The 22,292-nt window shown below is 38.0% G+C and overlaps 1 protein-coding gene across 1 annotated transcript in view; it reads left to right on the top strand.

Moving 5' to 3' along the window:
* NPHP4 (nephrocystin 4) overlaps positions 1 to 22,292 on the top strand; it is a 180,964-nt gene that overhangs the window by 12,775 nt on the left and 145,897 nt on the right. The window contains exons 3-4 of the mRNA XM_044671236.1: positions 20,092 to 20,264; positions 20,740 to 20,804. Of these exons, the coding sequence (XP_044527171.1) occupies positions 20,092 to 20,264; positions 20,740 to 20,804 (238 nt within the window). The remainder of the gene's footprint in view (positions 1 to 20,091; positions 20,265 to 20,739; positions 20,805 to 22,292) is intronic.

Below are 22,292 nucleotides of genomic sequence, written 5' to 3'. Positions count from 1 at the left end.
CTCTCTCTCTCTCTCTCTCTCTCTCTCTCGCTCTCTCTCTCTCATTCTCTCTCTCTCTCTCTGTGTCTTTTTCCTCCTCATCTGAATTGTTTTCCATTGTGTCTTTATAATTGTACTCTTAATTTCTTCGCATCCCTCCTGGGCTTAAAGGATGACACGTATTCTGGCTTTGATCAGTTCTGACTCTACTGAGTGTTGAGTGTGTGGTTAACTTGACAAACAGTCTTTCTCTATTAGTATGGTTGGCAAAGGAGCTAATGTTCAAACTGTAACAGACTGGGAAAAGAAATCAAGCTATTCCTTAAGATAGGTCATCGAAACTCAGGCTATTTTAGCCACTCTAGGCCAAGTGCCTCGCTTGCATCGAAGGGCCATTTTGGGTCTCTGTGTCATTGAAAGAGGATTTCATCCTGTAATTGATGGGTACATCTATCCATAAACTTTCTGAACTTGTGTCTTGAATGTATGGCAAATCCCTTTTGCCCTACAGATTGATCTACATATATCTCTGCAAAAATAGCTTCCTCACACATTTCTTTTTTTCCCCTTCTTTTAAACCCTTACTTTCTGTCTTAATAACAATCCTAAGGCTGAAAGGGAAGGGCTAGGCAAGTGGGGTTAAGTGACTTGCACAGGATCACATAGCTAGGAAGTGTCTGAGGCTAGATTTGAACGGAGGTCCTCCCAACTCTGGGCCTAGTGCTGTATCTACTGTGCTACCCAGCCTGCCCCTTCCTTATATGTTTCTATTGCTATTATGCTAAGAGGCTTCATTCTCCTCTACCTTTGTGGTTTGTAGTGTTGTTAGAATCAGGAAGTTTCTTTCTCATATGTGAGAGAAAGAGCAGAAAAAGCACAATTTTGATCTACTTCCTCCCTCATCAAACAGTTCAGTGTTCAGTTTTGAAATTTTCCACAGTATGCTAAAGGATGAAGCTCCCAAAACAAAACAAGATTTTTTAAGGCAAATTTATAGGATTATAGGTACATAGATTTATGACTAGGAGGCAATTTAGCTCTTCCCTAATGCAATCCCCTCAATTCATATATAATGAAACTACGTTCTAGTGAAGACAGTGATTTGTTCAAGGTCACACTGGTCCCAAGTGGCAAAGGTGAAATATGAACCCAGATTTTCTCTCTGAATTCAAATCCAATGCCATTTCTACCTGACTATGCTAGCTCCTTGGTGCCACACTGGCTAGAGTGCTGGGCCTGGAGTGAGGAAGACTCACCTCTCTGAGTTTAAATCAGACACTTTCTAGCTGTGCAACCCTGGGCAAGTCACTTCACCCTGTTTGCCTCAGTTTCCTTATCTGTCAAATGAGATGGAGAAGGAAATGGCAAACTTCTCCAGTATCTTTGCTAAGAAAACCCCAAATGGGGTCATGAAGAGTCAGAAACAACTGGTTTGCCTCAGTTTCCTTATCTGTAAAATGAATTGGAAAAGGAAATGGCAAACCATTCCAGTACCTCTGCCAAGAAAACCCCAAATGGGGTCACGAAGAATAAAACATGACTGAAAACCAATCGAACAACAATATCACTTAGTCACTAGTTGCTCATTACAACCTATTGCTGAAAACTTGAAGTGACGCCAAGCTATTGCCTTGGTGAAATCCTTTCAAAAGATAGCTCTCCCCCGTACGTATGTGGATATATTCTCTTAATATTGTTCCCTCCCCTCCCCACCCATGCCAAGTCTCTACGGAATTTAATGTCCCATGATAGAAAGCACTTAAGACTGTGGAATTACTGTTTTCCTTCTTAAAGGATAGTTCAAACAACGTTCACTGTCAGTGGGGTTAAGGAGATTTGTGCCACAAGCCAGCAAAACTTTTAGGGTATCTCAGAAGCGGCTGCCGTCTCTGTAGAGCTCTTTGCTATGTATTGTTGGGCTTCTTGGTTCAAAACCTGGTAGTTTTTGTTTTGAAGCCTGAGCTGGGGGAGGTGGGAGGTCTCCTCTTGGTCAGCCTGGGAGCAGGCCACACTGCAGAGAGTCTGGGGAGTCGTGAAGGCTCAGTCCCAGCCATCAGCCACATCATGGAACCCCTGGCAGGCCCAGGCCAAGCTCTTAGTCAACAATCTCTCTGGACCTTCTCTCTTTCTGGAACAGCAGGGGGCAGTAGGGTACAGAAAATCCATGTCAACTTGAAGAAATTCACCACATCTTTCAAGCCAGAAGAGTATAAGAACAGGCTTGATACAAATTTAGTTTGAAGAGAATTCCTGCCTCCTCCTCTCCCTGCCCTCCCCCCACAATGAAAACAGTGATTTCTTTTGTGACAGGCATTTCAGTTGCATCCAATTCTTTGTGACCCTTGGCACAAAGGGGTTTTCTTGGGAAAGATACTGTAATGGTTTGTTATTTCCTTCTTTAGCTCATTTTCCAGATGAGGACACTGAGTCAGAGTTAAGTGACTTATCTAGGGTCACATAGCTAGTAAGTGTGTGAGGTCAGTTTTGAACTCAGGAAGGTGAATCTTCCTGACTCTAGGCCTGGTACTCTATCCATTGTGCCACCTACTTGCATTTAAGCAGATATTTAAAGGCATGACTGGCATAGCAATGCAATTATGTTGTGCTGAGTAATTGCCATGCTTCCATAAATATGGAGATAGCAATGCAAGTGTCCCTGCTTTTTATGGCCACTGGAATCTGCTTGAGATCTTTACTTTTGTCGATTCTGCTAATCACAGAATTTGTTTTCTAATGAAGAAAATGGACAAGGGCACAATTAGATATGTAGTATAAAATATATAGGCAGGTCTGAGTCCTGGTATCTGCTTTACTACTTAACTACGTGACCTTTAGTGAGTCTTTGGACCCCCAGTTTCCTCATCTGTAACATGGAGATAATAATACAGTCTTCTATAGGAAGAGGGATTTTCATCAATATGTGATTATAGATATAATATATACTATATATCTATTATATATCATATCTCCATCTATCTTTCTATCTTTCTTTCTATCTATCTATCTATCTATCTATCTATCTATCTATCTATCTATCCATCCATCCATCCATCCATCCATCCATATCTATCTATCTATCTATCTATCTATCTATCTATCTATCTATCTATTGATCTCCTTTTGTCTGTCCGTCCATCTATCCATCTGTCTGTCTATTTGTCTATCAGTCTGCCTATAGATCCACTGATATCTGTCTACCTATATGTCTCTGTCCATTTCTCTCTCTCTTTCTTTCTGTGTCTATCAGTCTATAGATCCATTACTATCTGTCTACCTATCTGTATGTCCATCCATCTACCTATCTATCCATTTCTCTCTCTCTCAGTCTTTGTCTGAGAATCCATCGATATCTGTCTACCTAGCTGTCTCTGTCCATTCATCTATCCATCTATCTCTGTCTATCTCTTTCTCTGTCTGCCTATCTGTGTCTTCATCTATAAACCAGTCTGTGTTTGTAGATCCGGCAATATCTATCTATCTACCTGTCTGTCTACCCATCTATTGATCTATCTGTATTTGTCTGTCTGTCTGTCTGTCTATCTCCCTATCTATGAAGAGAGAGCTTCTTCTTCCAATGCATATCAATAACTAGTCTTCAACTTGTAGTCTTAGAGTTGTTGGATTGGGAGAGGTGAAGTAACTTGTCCAGATACCATATGGCCAATCTGTGTCAGAGGTGAGATGACCCCAGGTGATCCTGATTCCTAGGTCAGTTCTCTTCTCAGTACATTATCTAGCCTCTCCTAGCTTGTGTATTGTGTGTGTACATGTGTGTGTGCATGTGTGTGCATATTAGACTAGATGATCTCTAAGGTTCTTTCTAGTTCTAAATCTATGACCTGATAATTTTTACTTATATTTATATATTTTATAGTATTCTACAAGTATATACATATGTGTGTGTAAATATACATGTGTGATATGTATCTTTTTCCTTTTTCTATACTTAGTAGAATCAATAAAAGCAAAGACTATTTCAACTAGCTATCAGTGGTTTACATGTTGAAATTCCTAAGAGAATATCATGGACTTGACCGTTGAAGCTTTTTGTTTTGTCTTTGTGTTCCTCACACATAGTCGGTGCTTACTAAATGCATATTCTTTTGGCTTGGATTTAGTTCAGTCCCCTCCTTTTACAGGTGAGAAAGCTGAGGCCCAGCAAGATTATCTAAGGTCCCAGAGGATATAAGTGGCAGAGCCAAGATTTGAACCTATGACCTTTGGCTTCACAACTGGCCCAGGAATTCCCACTGTGCTATGCTGTTTGTTGTGAGATTGGATGAAATATTGCATAGGAAAACTCTTTGAAAACTCTGAAGCCTAGTGCAAAGGGGAGATGATGCAGAAGATGATGATTATTATTGTTGAGCAGGGTTAGACCATATTTGGCATTAGAAAAGATTCCTAGCTTAGGGATATATTAATTGATCAGCTTAACTCTAATTCTCTAATGTTTTATTTCTTACTGAATTTTACTAGGATGATAGCATATAGTTATGAAGACAAAATATTATTTCATTAATTTGTGTAATGATTTTCTGTCCTTTTCAAATCGGTCTTAACCTAAATATGAGTTGTATTTTCTTGTAAAATAAATCATCTCCTCCATTAGGCCTCTGTTTTCCTGTGTGCCCCCAAATTGTTGTACTCAACCCTACCTCAGTTCGTGGGGCCTAGATAACCTCTTTCTGCTCACAGGTTCTGTGATTCAATACTCTCTACATCCAGAAAATCTCCTTTTGGAGAGAAGTATTACCTTTCCATTCCTTGAAGACACTTAATAATTCATTCTACTATATAAAGAAAAAAGATCTTAAAAATAATCTTAGAGGCTCAAATCTGGTGCAATTGCTATATTTTATTTTTGAAAAAGAAATAATTCTTGGTTAAATCCATTCCTTTAACTCAATATACTTTTGAATCCTAGTGACAGAGCTCATTCCTCCTCCCCCTTTATTTATTTTGTGAAAGTAGCTGGCCAGGAATTCTCATTCTTCACCCACAGCTCCAAGCATAGCATGCCACTCTTAACCAGAGTCCACCCTCAGCCACCAGATGTTGCTAGAGCCCCATAGTCTGTCTCATCTGGGGTCTTCCTGTGCAGTGGAAGTTAATGTGGCTGTTTTTGCTTCCCGTAGCCAAGGAGATGAGAAACTAATTCTTGAACACCTCTTACTTGTTAGAGTAATGAGAGCAGTGCAATTTGCCTGCTGAGAAGTGGGTGCTGTCAAGGGGTATCAGTGTCATCCAGATGGAATCTGTGAATGGCCTTGCCATTGACTTGATTATTCAGTCTGGACCTAGACTGAACAGTTAACCCCATCTACCAGGAGAGCCACAGTTCTGCCTTTACAATGCTTTGGGAGAACTGATAAATACGATTGCAATGAATAAAAATCTGGTTTTGTTTCACAAAGGGAGGCTTCCCTTCCTATTTGGGAGTTTGGAACTTCTCTTCAGCCAAATATTGGGAGTCATTTATGTCCTGAGCTTTACCCTTCTATGAAGGTCTTGTCTTTTTACTTTTACTCTGGTACAGTAGCAGTTTTTCTCATTGATTATTCACCAAAAATGATATTGATAACCCAAGACTATTTCTGGAAGTGGAGGATTGTTTTTCTTTGAGATGTGTTCAGGAATTGGGGTTTGGTTGAACCTACTCTCTCAAATTATAAATAGGACAAAGTCACTTTGTGTAGTAGTAAGACTGTCGTAGATCAGTGATTCCCAAAGTGGGCGCCACCACCCCCTGGTGGGTGCTGCAGTGATCCAGGGGTGATGGCAAGGCGGTGATGGCCACAGGTGCATTTATCCTATTAATTGCTATTAAAATAAAAAAATAATTTCCAGGGGGCTAAGTAATATTTTTTTCTGGAAAGGGGGCGGTAGGCCAAAAAAGTTTGGGAACCACTATTGTAGCTTAATGGTATATTTATGAGCATTTTCTGACTCCTCATAATCCTTTCCTAAATTACCATAGAATATTTTTATCTGGGGAACTTTGTCATTATAGTAGTGTTGCAGTGTGGGATAAAAATGAGTTTTTTAAAAAAACTCATACCTTTCGTCTTAGAATCAATATTAAATATTTCTTCCAAGGCAGAAGAGCTAAGCAGTTGGGGTTAAATGACTTGCTGAGGGTCACACAGCCAGAAAGTATCCGTGCCACCTAACTATCCCTAGAATGCCTAGTTTTAATTATATTTGTTTCTTTGTCCAATAGGCCATGTCTTCCCTAGCTATGCTCCTTTCTCCTGCCTGGTACCCCCTCATCCTACCTTTTTTCTGATACCTCCGTATCTAGAATCTTATCCCAGGCTTGAAACTTTGAGTTTCCTAGCTGACTGATGTCTCCCTGCTTGTGACCTCAGGAATTTGAAACCAATTGCATTCAAATTTTCTTCTTCCTTTAAAACATTTGAGCTGTTCTGATGCCCATGACCTCTGAGCTTAGTGTGGTGATCTGAAGCACTTGCCAAAAAGTCTTTGAGAAGGCTTGATGTAATCATGTGCCATGTTCTGGGAGGAGTCCTTCTTTTTACCGTGATCGGAGGCTTTCTGGCAGCTTGTATTCCTTCCTTTCCAGGCCTCCCTGGAAAATGCAAGTTCTAGCCCTGGTGTGCGGGCTTCATAGGCTGGTTCCTATATCTATATCTATATCTATATCTATAAGATATAGATATAGATATAGATATAGATATATAGTTGTCTCCAGCTGAGCCACATGGCCTTCCCTTAAACACATCAATAAATAGACCTATTGCTATTTAGCATTGCCTGGCTCATCTACCTGTAAAGACATTATAGCTCCAGCAGTGGTCCCTGACAGACAAGTTCTGTAATGAGGTGGGGGAAGTTAAGAGTTGAAGGTCTCTGAGGTGTTGCCTTGCTCCAGAACCCCCATGATTCCATGGTTGGTGAGACCTAAATCTAGGACAGTAATTTCTGACTTCGGGATACTGAGGATTCATCAGAATAGAATTCTGCTGAGGCAGAGTTCATTCACCATGCATAGATTGATAATAATATAATCTTTGTTTTCCTGTGTGCTAGTTAGGTATATTTGTGGTTTTTTTTTAACCCTTACCTTCTGTCTTAGAATTGATACTAAATATTGGTTCCAAGGCAGAAGAGCAGTAGAGCTAGGAAATTGGGGCTAAGTGACTTGCCCAGGGTCACATAGCTAGGAAGTGTCTGAAGCCAGATTTGAATCTGTGACCTGCCATATTCAGGCCTGGCTCTCTATCCACTGAGAAACACTACCTGCCCCTTATTTGATATTTTTTTTTAAAAAGTTTTTATTTATTGATTTAATTTTTATATCGTTTTAGTTTCCCTTAGTACTCTTCACCAATTCCCTCCCAGAGAGCACTACTATGTTACAAACAATATTTTTTAAAGACAAAAAAAAAGGAAAAGAAAAAATTGGCATATCTGATCAATACATTGAAAAAAAGTCCAAAGATATGTGTAGTGTGCAACTCTTGTGGATACCCCTCTTCTGCCAAGAAGTAGAATGGGAGTGTCTTCTCACATCTCTCCTTATTGTCAGTCAGTAAACATGTATTAAGTGTCTGGCAAGAGAGTGAGGCTGATGATTTTGTGCTACTTTGCCTCACTGAAATCCAATTCATGCACAAGTTAAGACATTGCCTCAAGATGTCACTGGTCCTCTTAAAAATGGAGGACAAACAACATTTATTTTATTTTATTTCTTTTTTCATAGTAACATTTTATTTTTTCTAATTATTTTTTGAAAAGTTTTTTCACATTCAAACAACATTTTCTCTTATGTGCCAGACTCTATGCTAAGCTCTGGGGATACAAAGAAAGCCAAAAGACAGTCCTTGTCCTTGAAGACCTTAAAGTCTAATGAGTGAATTAACAGTCTAATGGCTTAGGATTATTTTTTCAATTTTGCAAAATTTGATTTTTGTGTGGCTGCAGTTCTTTCTATATATATTGCTGTATTCATCCTGAATATTGTTTTCTTGGTTCTGTTTATTCCACTTTGCATCACTTCCCTATATCATTCTTCGTGGTTGTCATCTGATTCCCCTTTTCTTACTCAAAGTAATGTTCCTTTACATTCATATATCACAATTTGTTTTGCTCTTCTCTAATGAATTGGTATCTACTTTGCTTCCAGTTTTGTGTTTGGGGTGGCAGAACCCAATTGACGGCTGAGGAAACAGATCTAGAGTGGTTGGACAACTCGTACCAGCATGCCAGGCTTGGAGTCAAAGGACCTGACTTTGCCACCTTCCTATTTGTGTGACCTAGGGGAAGTCATTCACCTTTTTGGGACCCTCAGTCCTGTCATTTGCAAAATGAGGCATTTGGGCTAATTGACCTGTAAGATTCCGCCAGGGTTAATATTATGTTCTTCCAGTCAGAGCTAATGAATTAGCAGCAGAGCCAAGGGTAGAAAACAGATTCTTGAACTTTCAACTCAGTGCACTTCGTCAGGAGACTTCATCTTCTCTGTTGAAGGAAATCTTAGCTGAAAACTTGGTCAGGAAGATGTTGTCTGTGCAATGTTGAACTTTATCTCATTGAAAAGAATGTTTTCAGGTTATTTTCTATATAAGAAATTTCCTTAGTTTCTGCTTAGCCTTTACCTGTCCTTGTAGCCCTGTGTTGTCTCCTGTCTGAGAATAAAGGAACACATGTCATTTAGGAGGTCAGGGATAACTACAGCGAAGTTCTATAAACAGATGTGTTGAGCCATTCAGGGAAAGTGTGTATTTTGAAGTCCAATTTTGATTCTGTCAGTCTTGGTGAAAAATGAAAACTTAGCGCAAGGGCTAAATGGTGTCAGTGTGTTTTGAAGATGAAAGCATTAAGACAGAGAGTGTTTAGATGAGTTATTAATCTGTTTATCCTGTCATGGAGAAGAACTGTCAAATATAGATAAGTGATGAAGCTGGGTGAATGGAAGTCTCATCTAGGCTGTCACAAGTGAGTATCTCTTGGAGATAATTGCCAGAGCTTGATTTGGATATTCTAATCAGATAATTCCAATTGATGAATAGAAATTTATTTTCTGATTTTACTTAATTACTTTTCCTGTATAGCTCCCTTGGTTTCAAGCACTTATTTACAGCTATTGCTAAGTTGTCCTGATAAATAATTACATTTTTTGTTCACCTTTTGGAATCATATTTTAGTTGGATACAGTTAACATGTAAGTATGAACAGTGAATAAGTGGAAATTTGTGTAAAAGATGACATATCCTTGGTTTAGGTCTTTAAAAATTACTTTGTTGCTTACATGAAAATTCCCAGGTATCTCATCCTCTTCCTCCCCTCCCTGCAGCATAGAAAGCATCACCTGACAAAAATATGTGCATATAAATTATATCTTTCATGTTTCTATTTATATCAGTCCTTTTTCTGGAGGTGGATGTTCACAAGTTATTCTTCAAATATCAATTGTATGTCTCTCTATAATGATCTCTTGGTTTTGCTTGTTTTCTTCTTCATAATTTCATGTTGGTCTTTCCAAGTTTTTTTTTAAATTAACCTGCTCATCATTTCTTATGTCACAGTAGTATTCCTTCACAATCATATATTACAAATTGTTGAGCCATTCCCCAGGTGATGAACATCACCTCGATTTCCAGTTCTTTGCCACCACAAAGAGAGCTGCTGCAAATATTGTGGAACATATCCATTCTTTTCCTTTTCCCTTGATCTCCTTAGGAAACAAACTCAACAGTGGTATTGCTGGGTCTAAGGGTATACAGTTTTATAACTTTCTGGGCATAATTCCAAATTACTTTTCAGAATGGTTGGATCAGTTCACAATTCCATCAACAGTGTATTAATGTTGCCATTTTTCTACATTCCCTTCGACATTTGTCATTTTGCCCTTTTGTAATTTTAGCCAATTTGATAGGTGTGAGATAATATCTCAGAGTTCTTTTGATTTGAATTTATCTAATCAGTAATGACTTAGAACATTTTTTCACATTTCTCTATTTGGTTTTCATCTTAAAGAATTGCATTCCCCTTGACATTCCCAGGTAAATGGAGTGAAAGGAAAATTAGTAAGTAAAAGTTAGAGTAATTGCCTTTGGATATTCAATGTTGTGATGAACTTTTCTGTTACAGTAATTAAAGGTTGTTCATTCCCAAACACCCACACTCCATTAACAGTTTTATTATCTAGTTTTGAAATTGTAAATTTGCAGGACCTTATCTTCCAAGTTCCCTGTTAATCCTTTAGCAAAATACCATATGCTCCATGTTTGATAAATGTTTATCCAAAGGATAAAGCCTTTTTCTCTATAATAAAGAAATATTCAGATACCTGAGAAGCTGTAAAAAAAAAGGTTTTATGTAAACTGATAAAAAAATTAGGAACCCAAGCCCCTTGTCAGTAAAACTCTCTTTACCTTTCTAGAAAATTTTTTTAGCAGCTCCACTGGCCCTTGGGTCCTATCTTCCCTTGGGAGAACACTTCACATGACTCATAGAATCAGCCAAGGGATAGGCCCAGATTGATTCTCAGTGCACATAGCCTTTTTCTTTCTTTCTTTCTTTTCTTTGAGGATTTAAAAAACCCATTTAATTCTTTTTCTTTTTTACATGTAAACAAAATTTTTTAATATGTTGTTTTTAAAATTTTGGGTTTCAAATTCTCTCCCTTACTGCCCTCTCTCCTCCTTGAGAAGGCAAACGCTTTGATATAGATGATACATGTGCAATCATTTCCATATTAGTCATGTTGCAAAAGACAATATAGTCCCCAAACCCCTCAAGACTAATAAAGTAAAAAAAAAGTACATCACAATCTATATTTAGACCCCATTGGTTCTTTCTCTGGAAGTGGATGGTATTTTTCATCATAAACCTTTTGTGTTTGTCTTGGGTCATTGTATGGCTGAAAATTCTCAGTTCATTCCCAGTTGGTCATTGTACAATATTGTTGTTTTCCTGGTTCTGCTCCTTTTACTTTTTTTTTTTTTTTTTTTAAACCCTTGTACTTCGGTGTATTGTCTCATAGGTGGAAGATTGGTAAGGGTGGGCAATGGGGGTCAAGTGACTTGCCCAGGGTCACACAGCTGGGAAGTGGCTGAGGCCGGGTTTGAACCTAGGACCTCCTGTCTCTAGGCCTGACTCTTACTCCACTGAGCTACCCAGCTGCCCCCTCTGCTCCTTTTACTTTGCATCAGTTCATTTTAAGTCTTCCCAGGTTATATTGAAACCATTCTGTTTGTCATTTCTTAAAGTACAATAGTATTCCATCACAATCATTTGCCATAACTTATTCAGCCATTTTCCAGTTAATGGGTCTCCCTTTAATTGCCAATTTTTTGCTGCCAGAAAAAGAGACATTATAAATATTTTTGTACATATAGATCTTTTTCCTTTTAGCTTGATCTCTTTGGGGTAACAGATCTAGTAGTGATATTGCTGAATCAAACGGTAAGCACAATTGTATGGCCCTTTGGGCACAGTTCCAAATTATTCTGCAGAATAGTTGGATCAATTCATAGCTCCACCAACAATGCATGGTTGTTGTTGAGTTATATCTGACTCTTTGTGACCCCATGGACTATACTGTCCGTGGAGTTTTCTTTTTCTTTTCTTTTTTTCTGACTTTGAATTTTTATTTTTTAGAAAAATTTTCCATGGTTACATGATTCATGTTCTTACTCTTCCCTCCTCCCCCTTCCCCTGTAGCCAAAACACATTTCTACTGGTTTTAACATGTGTCATTGGTCAAGACTTATTTCCATATTATTGATAGTTACATTGGTGTGGTTGTTTCGAGTCTACATCCCAAATCATGTCTGTATCAACCCATGTGTTCAAGCAGTTGTTTTTCTTCTGTGTTTCCACTCCTGCAGTTCTTCCTCTGAATGTGGGTAGCATTCTTTTCCATAAATCCCTCAGAATTATCCTGGGTCATTGCATTGCTGCTAGTACAGAAGTCCATTACATTCTGTTTTACCACAGTGTATCAGTCTCTGTGTATAAGGTTCTCCTGGTTTTGCTCCTTTCACTCTGTATCAATTCCTGGAGATCTTTCCAGTCCACATGGAATTCCTCCAGTTCATCATTCCTTTGAGCACAATATTATTCTATCACCAGCATATACCACAATTTTTTAACCATTCCCCAATTGAAGGGCATACCCTCGTTTTCCAGGTTTTTGCCACCACAAAGAGCACGGTTATAAATATTTTTGTACAAGCCTTTTTCCCTATGATCTCTTTGGGGTACAAACCCAACAGTGGTATGGCTGGATCAAAGGGCAGGCATTCTTTTAGCACTCTTTGGGCATAGTTCCAAATTGCCATCCAGAATGGTTGGATCAATTCACAACTCCACCAGCAATGCATTAATGCCCCAATTTTGCCACTTCCCCTCCAATATTTATTACTCTCCCCTGCTGTCATTTTAACCAGTCTGCTAGGTATAAGGTGGTACCTCAGAGTTGTTTTGATTTGCATTTCTCTAATTATTAAAGATTTAGAACACTTTTTCATGTGCTTATTGATAGTTTTGATTTCTTTATCTGAAAATTGCCTATTTATGACCCTTGCCCATTTATCAATTGGGGAATGGCTTGATTTTTTATTCAATTGATTTAGCTCCTTGTATATTTGAGTAATTAGACTTCTGTCAGAGATTTTTGTTTTAAAGATTTTCCCCCCAGTTTGTTGTTTCCTTTCTGATTTTGGTTGCATTGTTTTTGTTTGTACAAACCCTTTTTAATTTAATGTAATCAAAATTATTTATTTTACATTTTGTAATTTTTTCTAACTCTTGCTAGGTTTTAAAATTTTCTTTTTCTAGCGATCTGACAAGTATGCTATTGTGTTCACCTAATTTACTTATAGTTTCCTTCTTTATATATTCCGAATTTATCTTGGTGTGTAGTGTGTGAGATGTTGATCTAAACCTAATCTCTCCCATATTGTTTTCCAGTTTTCCCAGCAATTTTTTTCAAATAGTGGATTTTTTTCCCCCAAAGTTGGGCTCTTTGAGGTTATCATAGACTTTCTTGCTGACTTCACTTACCCCAAGTCTATTCCACTGATCCACCCTTCTGTCTCTTAGCCAGTACCATATTGTTTTAATGACCACTGCTTTATAGTACACTTTAAGATCTGGTACTGGTAGGCCACCTTCCTTCACATTTTTTCATTATTTCCCTGGATAGTCTTGATCTTTTTTTAATTCTTTAATTTCATTCATTCATCTATCTATCTATCTATCTATCTATCTATCTATCTATCTATTTATTTGTTTGTTTGTTTATTTATTTTTAAGGTCCTTACCTTCCGTCTTGGAGTCAATACTGTGTATTGGCTCCAAGGCAGAAGAGTGGTAAGGGTAGGCAATGGGGGTCAAGTGACTTGCCCAGTGTCACACAGCTAGGAAGTGTCTGAGGTCAGATTTGAACCTAGGAGCTCCCATCTCTAGGCCTGGCTTTCAATACCCTGAGCTACCCAGCTGCTACTGATATTCTTTATCTTTTGTTCTTCCAAATGAACTTTGTTATAGTTTTTTTTTAATTCTGTAAAGAAGTTTCTTGGTAGTTTGATAGGTATGACACTAAATAAGTAAATTAATTTGGATAGAATGGTCATTTCTGTTATGTTAGTTCGTCCTATCCATGAGCACTCAATGTTTTTCCAATTGTTTAGATCTAGTTTTAATTGTTTGGAAAGTGTTTTGTAGTTGTGTTCACATAATTCCTGTGTTTGTTTTGGTAGATAGATTCCCAAGTATTTTATATTGTCTAGGGTGATTTTAAATGGTATTTCTCTTTCCAACTCTTGTTGCTGAGATGTGTTGGAAATATATAGAAATACTGATGATTTATGTGCATTTATTTTGTATTCTGCAACTTTGCTGAAGTTGTTGATTATTTCCACTAGCTTTTTAGTTGATTCTCTAGGATTTTTTAAATAGACCATCATATCATCTGCAAAGAATGATAGCTTGGTCTCCTCATTGCCTATTTTAATATCTTCAATTTCCTTTTCTTTTCTAATTGTAATTGCTAGTGTTTCTAGTACAATGTTAAATAATAGAGGTGATAATGGGCATCCTGGTTTCAATTCAGGTCTTATTGAGACGGCTTCTAATTTGTCCTCATTGCGTATGATGCTTGTTGATAGTTTTAGATATATACTGTTTATTATTTTTAGGAAAGGTCCTTCTATTCCTGTACCTTCTAGTGTTTTCAATAGGAATGGGTGTTGTATTTTGTCAAAGGCTTTTCCAGCATCTATTGAGATAATCATGTGATTTTTGTTTGTTAGCTTTTTGATATGGTCAATTATGTGGTTGGTTTTCCTAATGTTGAATCGTCCTTATATTCCTGGTATAAATCCCACCTGATCATCATGGATAACCCTCATGATTACTTGCTGGAGTCTTTTTGCTAGTATTGTAATTAAGATTTTTGCATCTATGTTCATTAGGGAGATTGGTCTCTTGTTTTCTTTCTATTTTTGGTCTGCCTGCCTTTGGGATCAGTACCATATTAGTGTCATAAAAGGAATTTGGTAGAACTCCTTCTTTGTTTATTATGTCAAATAATTTGTATAGTATTGGGATTATCTGTTCTTTGAATGTTTGATAGAATTCACTTGTTGATCCATGAGGCCCTGGCAATTTTTTCTTAGGGAGTTCTTTGGTGGCTTGTTCAATTTATTTTTCTGATATGGATTATTTAAGTATTTTATTTCTTCTGCTGTTAATCTAGGAAGTTTATATTTTTGTAAATATTCATCCATATCACCTAGATTTATTTATTTATTTATATTTATTTATTGCCATATATTTATTGCCATATAATTAGGCAAAATAGTTTTTAATGATTGCCTTAATTTCTTCTTCATTAGAGGTGAGGTTTCCCTTTTCATCTTTGATATTATTAATTTAGTTTTCTTCATTCCTTTTTTTTTACTAGATTTACCAGTACTTTGTCTATTTTATCTGTTTTTTCAAAGTACCAGCTTCTAGTCTTATTTATTAATTCAATAGTTCTTTTACTTTCAATTTTGTTAATTTCTCCTTTGATTTTTAGTATTTCTAATTTAATTTTCATCTGGGGATTTTTAATTTTTTCAGTTTCTAGTTTTTTAAGTTGCACGCCCAATTTGTTGACCTCTTTCCTCCCTAATTTGTTAATGTATGCATTCAATGATATAAATTTCCCCCTTAGTACTGCTTTGGCTGAATCCCATAGGTTTTGGTAAGAAGTTTTATTGTTGTCATTGTCTTCAATGAAATTATTAATTGTTTCTATGATTTGTTCTTTAACTAACTTATTTTGGAGAATCATATTATTTAATTTCCAATTAGTTTTTGGTTTGCCTCTTCATGTATCCTTGCTAATAACCATTTTTATTGCATTGTGATCTGATAAGGTTGCATTTATTATTTCTGCTTTTTTGCATTTGTTTGCCACGTTTCTATGCCCTAGTACATGGTCAGTCTTTGTGAATGTTCTATTCTGCTGAAAAGAAGGTGAATTCCTTTTGGTCCCTATTTATTTTTATCAATATATCTATTAACTCTAATTTTCCTAAGATTTCATTTACCTCTCATCTCTTTCTTATTTATTTTTTGGTTTGTTTTATCTAGATCTGATAGGGGAAGGTTCAGATATCCTACTAGTATAGTTTTATTATCTAATTCCTCCTTGAGCTCTGCCAGTTTCTCCTTTAGAAATTTAGATGCTCTACCATTTGGTGCATACATGTTGAGTACTGCAATTTCTTCATTATTTATACTGCCTTTTATCAGGATGTAATTACCTTCCCTATCTCTTTTAATCAGATCTATTTTTACTTTGGCTTTGTCAGAAATCATGATTGCAACTCCTGCCTTCTTTTTCTCAGTTGAAGCCCAATAAATTTTGCTCCATTCTTTTTTTTTTTTCTCTATGTATGTCTACCTGTCTTATGTATATTTCTTGTAGACAACATATGGTAGGATTTTGGTTTCTAATCCTCTCTGCTATTTGCTTCTGTTTTATGGGCGAGTTCATCCCATTCACATTCAGAGATATAATTATCAGCTGTGTGTTCCCAGACATTTTGATTCCCTCTCCTTGTCCTGCCCTTTCTTCTTTCACTATTTCCTTCTATACTAGTGTTTTGTTTTTAATCAGTTCTCCTAATCCCCTCCCTTATTTTACTTCCCTTTCTCTCCCCTTCCTTTTTATTCCCCTCTTATTATTCTTTAGGGTCTTTTCAAGCTAAGAGGGTCCCCCCGCCTCTCCATCTCTAGTATTGCTTCCCTCCCCACCAGTCTGCTTGTTACTCTTCTACTTTTCTATAGGGTGTGAATGATTCTCTGCCCCAATGGATCTGATTGTTCTTCCCTCTTTAAGTTAATTTCATTGCACTTAAGAATTAAGTATTTCCTTTCTCCAACCTCTTTACCCTTCCATTATATTGGTCTTCTGTTCACCCCACATGCTTCTTTATGAAATATAAATTTACTCCATTTTGTCTGTTTTCCCATTTCTCTTAATATCATCTTCTTTTTTTTACCACTGGTTTTATATATATATATATATATAAAACCAGCTGTAATATATATATATGTATATATATATATATACACACATGTATCTTGACATTTCATCCTATACAGTTTGTCCCTGTTTCCTCTAAGTATACTTCTTCTAGCTACCCTGTTGATCGTAACAATTTTTAAGAGTTAACCAACATCTTCTTTTCTTATAATCTTATAAGTCAATTGAATTTATTGGGTCCCTTAAAGAAAAGTTTTTTTTGTTTTTTTCCTCTACTCTCTTAATTACCTTATGGTGATTCCATAACCTTTTTCTAATATTTGTCATCAGTAGACTAACTTTTCAGAATATATCTTTAAATGCTAAATCTAATGGTAAGTCATTTTAGGTAAATGACTGAGGAGATTTGTTTTTTGTTGGTTTTTTTTTGGTTGCAAAATAATTATTTTCCATCATCAATGAAAGGGAGAGACATAAAACCATAAATCTGGAGTTGCTGAAAATTGCTGGACCCCAGCATTCAGACAGAACCATTTCAAGGTGATCTCTAGGGTAGGGGATGATTATTGTTCCATATGTGAAATTTAGAATGTTTGTTTTACTGCAGGAGGGAAAGCGTATGGTGTTTGTAAAACTGATATGCAGAGGTATAAATATAAAAGGTGCGATGATGACTAACTTACCTTTAGAGTGGGCCTCCTTAACGTTTCCTGAGCCTTTGGAAACAGAAACATAATTCTCTCTTAGTCCAACCACCTGTCAGCAGTAAGTGGTCATTATTTCATCATTTTGCAATAAAAGATAATAGAATAACGATTTATATCTCGTGGCTGATGTTTTAATGTGTCTCTCTGTTATTCCTTGCTGACAGTCTGTGATTACAGTAAACGTTTTCTTAGTGACACCATGGTAATGACTCGTTAATAGAAGGATTATTCCAAGTTTAAATCAAATGGTAGGAGGACTAGCCTCTGTCCCTGCAGGATCTTTGTCTTAGTGAGATCGCCTTCTCTTGGGGGCCATTGTGGCCCAAGGCTGGGAGGGCTGCATCGACTGCCTCATTGTCCTCCAGCATTGACTTTGTACTCAAGGAAACATTTGGGTTCTGTTGCCACAGCAGCTCCACCTTCCATCTGATGCTCACATGGACTCTTATTTCCCTGCTGATTAGCAAACCTAATCAGCCAAACCAAGTTTCCATCTTCTGTGTCTGTGACATTTATTAGTTTTAAATAAAAAGAAGTAAATTTAATTTGGCAAAATAGAAAAGCCATCACAGAATGAAGATACTTTCATTCCCAAATGGGAAGGTACACATCGAGAGGCACAGAAACAGAAATGTGGGCACATCTCAAGCTGCCTTGTGCTGTCTGTTCAAATACAGACGTTCCTACTGTTGTCAGACAGATGAGGGGAGGGAATGCAGCATGGCAGCGGTACCTCCTTATCTTATGGTTTGAGACAAATATTCAGTGATCTCAAAATGACCACCTACATGAATGCTAAAGTAACTTGCATTCACCAGAAAAATCTCATTTTATGAACATAAAGTTCAAGATGTTTTAGGCACAAAAAGATATTAGTTTACTCCCTCTGCTCAGAAAGATATTTTGTATATGAAAAGACCTCCTTAGTTTAAACAGAATTAGTCCAGAAGGATAGAATCATAGAGCTGGAAGGGATCTTAGAGAGGGGTTTTCTAGACTGATCACTCTCATTTTGGAGATAAGGAAACTGAAGCCCAGCATAACTTATTAGCAATCATAGAACTGGCCAGTGGCAGAGCTTGGATTAGAAGTTAGTTCTCAAGGTAGCTGGGTGGCACAGAGACTAGATCCCTAGGCCTGGAGTTGGGAAGACCTGGATTCAAACTTGTCCTTAGACACTTCCTTGCTGTGTGATCCTAGGCAAGTCACTTAACCCTGTTTGCCTAACCCTTGCCCTTCTGATGTAGAGTTATTAGGACAGAATATAAGGGATAAAAAAAAGAAGTTACTTCTCTTGAGCTTTAGCTCTATATTCTCTTCACTGTACCACACTGTCTCATATTAATATTATTTAATGCTTTCACATTCATGCACAAACAATTTTATAATGTTTTATAAAATTAATGATGATATTGGAATTTCATAATTGAATTTTTATAATTTAAGCCACATAATGTTGGGCACATTAAAATATTTCAATAAATTTCTTTGTAATTGAATAAGTTATCTTTCTGGGTTAATTTTTTTTTTTGGTGGGGAGGGAAAGGAGATGTTGATTTCAATATGATCCTTGCTGGTAGTAAGTCAATGGCATTGGTTATCTTTCTAAACCAGTGATTCCCAAAGTGGGCGCCGCTGCCCCCTGGTGGGTGCTACAGCGATGCAGGTGGGCAGTGATGGCCACAGGTGCATTTATCTTTCCAATTAATTGCTATTAAAATTTAAAAAAAATTAATTTCCAGGAGACTAAGTAATATTTTTTCTGGAAAGAGGGCAATAGGCCAAAAAAGTTTGGGAACCACTGTTCTAGACTCTTTCCATTATATTCTATTAATGTAAAAAGAGTATATATCACAGATTTCCACTTGTGATTACTCCCTTGAAATGTGTTTGTTAGGCTGTAGGATATTCCAGTAGGATTTTTTCAAATGAAAGCTTAAGGCACTGGTAGAGAGAGATGCATTGCCTGATGGGAAGCCTGTTGTACATGCCTGGATTCTAACAAAAGATTCCATAAAAAGAAACTTGACATCTTGAACTAGTTATCTTTATTCTTCTTTTTCCAACTGGGAAAGGGTTACTTAAAGGGATCTACAGTAGTAGGAGTTCATGACTTCTGGCATTGACTTCTGGGATGAAATTGAAATCTGTCCAGTTCTTCATGGCAACTGGTGGTGTAGTGCAAAGAACTCTAGACCTAGGAAGGAAGGAAGGACTGAGTTCACATCTTGTTATGTATTTCCTGACTGAGTGAATATGAGTAAGTCACATGATTTCCCTGGGCCTCAGTTTTCTCATTTGCAAAATGAGTATAATAATAGCACTACTTTCCAGGTTGTTATGAGGATCAAATGAGATAATAATTGTAAAGCATTGTGTTGATCTTTAAGTGCAGTATGAATAGTAGCCACCCAGGTGGCTCAGTGGATTGAGAGCCAGGCCTAGAGACTGGAGGTCCTAGGTTCAAGTCCGGCCTCGGACACTTCCAGCTGTGTGACCTTGGGCAAGTCACTTGACCCTATTGCCCACCCTTACCACTCCTGGGCTAAGGACGGTCCCTAGCCTGGATGAAAAAGGAGGAGGGTTGGGTGTGGGGCTAGCAACCCCACCCTGTAAAAACTACATCTGCTAAAGAAACTGCAACCTAAAGTAGGGGCAGCTGGGCTAGCTCAGTGGATTGAGAGCCAGGCCTAGAGACGAAAGGTCCTAGGTTCAAATCCGGGTTCAGATACTTCCCAGCTGGGTGACCCTGAGCCACCCATTGCCTACTGGTTGTGGCCCTATGCTCCTAGAATGGAGTCCCAGGATAAAAAAAAAATTTCCTTTTCTGAGTATGCTATATGAGCCTTAGCTGGTTGATCTGGATGCTGACATTTCATTCCTCTGTTTCAGCCTGTGTATTTCCACATGTCTTTAAATAACCCAAACCTTATTGCGGTTGTGGAAGTTGTTGCTGAAGGCAAGAAACGAGATGGGAGCCTCCAGACAGTGGCCTGTGGGTTTGGGATTCTGCGACTCTTCAGCTTCAAACCAGAGACTCCTGATTCTCCTGCCCAGGATAGACGGTAGCTGTTCTATAACTGTGCATGCCTTCTTGTGGGACCTGTCTATTGTAGGCGTGACCACTGCTAATTCTGGAGAGATCAAAGGCTTCTGAATCTATAAGCACTGATGGATTGGAGCTAGGTGGAACAGTGGAGACAGAGCCCACCCAATAGATGCAGGCAATGACCCTCCCAAGGTCACAAGTAGGGTTTGTACTTGGGTTTTTCTGTACCTCCAATTTCAGGATTTGTACCAGGGTTTTCCTGTACTTGAATTTCAGAATTTGTACCCAAGTTTTCCTATACCTCATTTTAAGATTTGTACTTGGGTTTTCCTGTGCCTCCAATTTCGTCTTTTTACCTACCTCTCATTAATAAAATACAGTAAGTGGGGAAGAGATAGTATATGTCCTTGTTTTTTTTTGGGAAGATATAGGATTGAATTATTTTGACTGCAGGAAGAATTAATCAGATGTATTTTGGTCTTATTTTCTAGGCTAAGACTCTATCATGGCACCCCCAGAGCCCTCCTACATCCACTTCTTGAGGATCCTATTGAACGTAAGGCCCAAAATGTTGGAATGATTTTTAAAAGATGGCTAGCAAGAGAAAGCCCTAGGTCTGTGTTGGCAAACCTATGGCATGTGTGCTGGAGGGGTATGCTCCCTTCCCCCTTTCCATAAGTGCTTGAGGACATTTCTCACATTACCTGTCCCTCTGCCCAGCAGCCTGATGGAAGTGCTTCTTCCATCCCTTGTCTGGGGTAAGGCAGGGTGGTGGGGTAGGGTGGGAGGGTATGGAGTGGGTGGTGTTATATGCAGCATGAGGGTTGCAGTTTGGGCACTTGATCTTTAAAAGGTTTACCATCACTGCCCTAGATACTCACCTAGAGCTTCCCTAGCATACTATCTATGCTTAGGCCTTCTCAGAATCAATCTCAGCACAAACTACCATTAATACAGTTAATTTCACATTTTAAATGCCTTGAGTCCAAAACTCCATGGGCTTGGATTTTTGACCAGTTGGAACCCCTTTAGCCCCTTTCCCCAGGAAATGAAAGTTTGCTCCACAGGCCTCATGAAATGAGGGACCCACCAGAGAGTTTCTTTGGGAAAAGTTGGTGCTGCCCCAGCCTTTTGCTCTATATTCTTCAGAGTAAATGGCCATTGCTGGCTACCAGCACCCGATATCCAAGGGAGGCTTTTGCTGGTAGAACCCAGAGCTTCCTCTCTGGACCTGCTGCTAGTGGGACAGGTGTCAATAGGAAAGGAAGTGGTTTTGTCTGAGACCAAATGTCTCACCCTGAGAGACATCAGGAAGGGAGGAAAGGATGGCGTATGCTCAAAGCAGCAGCCCTGGCCTCTTTCATTACCCAACTTTGTCTCTTAGCAGATCTTCTGTTTTGTTTGGGAGATCTGTCTGTGGCAGTCAGCCTGTAACTTTGGCACGACTGCAGTGATGAGAGAAATTTGGAAAGCTAGGATGTTGTCTGCATACGTTAAATATGGCCCACCAGTCAGGTAAAATGAGGGAGAGATTTGCTTGGACTAAATATCAGCTTTGAGATGATTTCCAAATTGAATTAAATTAACAAATTGCCAACTTCCCTCCTGAAAGCCCCTTTAAAATCAGGCATTTTGACAGCTCAGTGCTGCTGGTGGTGCATTTATTCAGCATTCAGGATCATCCTCCAGCATTATTCAGATGCATGTCAGGAAACAATATGTAAAATAGAAAGGAAAAAATAATTTTATTAATTATGCATCTTAAAGAAGTGTCAGAGAAATGGATGGTTTAGGGGGACATCCAAAGAGGGGTCAATGGACAACAGAAATACCAGGTGTGTATGAGAATTTGGACATAAGAAGTCTGAATGCACTTACCAGCTGGACCCTCCTTTACTTGCTGTCTCTTGTTATCAGAGCTTCAGGAGAACAGGGTCAGATTTCCTTTTCACAAAGAGAAGGTCTAATTAATGCTTTTTCTTGCATTCATTCATTCATATTAAGGTTCAGACAGAATAGGGCCAAATCTCTACTGGTCAAATAT

This window comes from Gracilinanus agilis, chromosome 3 (assembly GCF_016433145.1).
Source record: "Gracilinanus agilis isolate LMUSP501 chromosome 3, AgileGrace, whole genome shotgun sequence".
In the NCBI taxonomy this organism is placed as follows: Eukaryota; Metazoa; Chordata; class Mammalia; order Didelphimorphia; family Didelphidae; genus Gracilinanus; species Gracilinanus agilis.
Note: the sequence above shows the minus strand (reverse complement) of the source record. Positions and strands in the feature narration are given on the sequence as shown.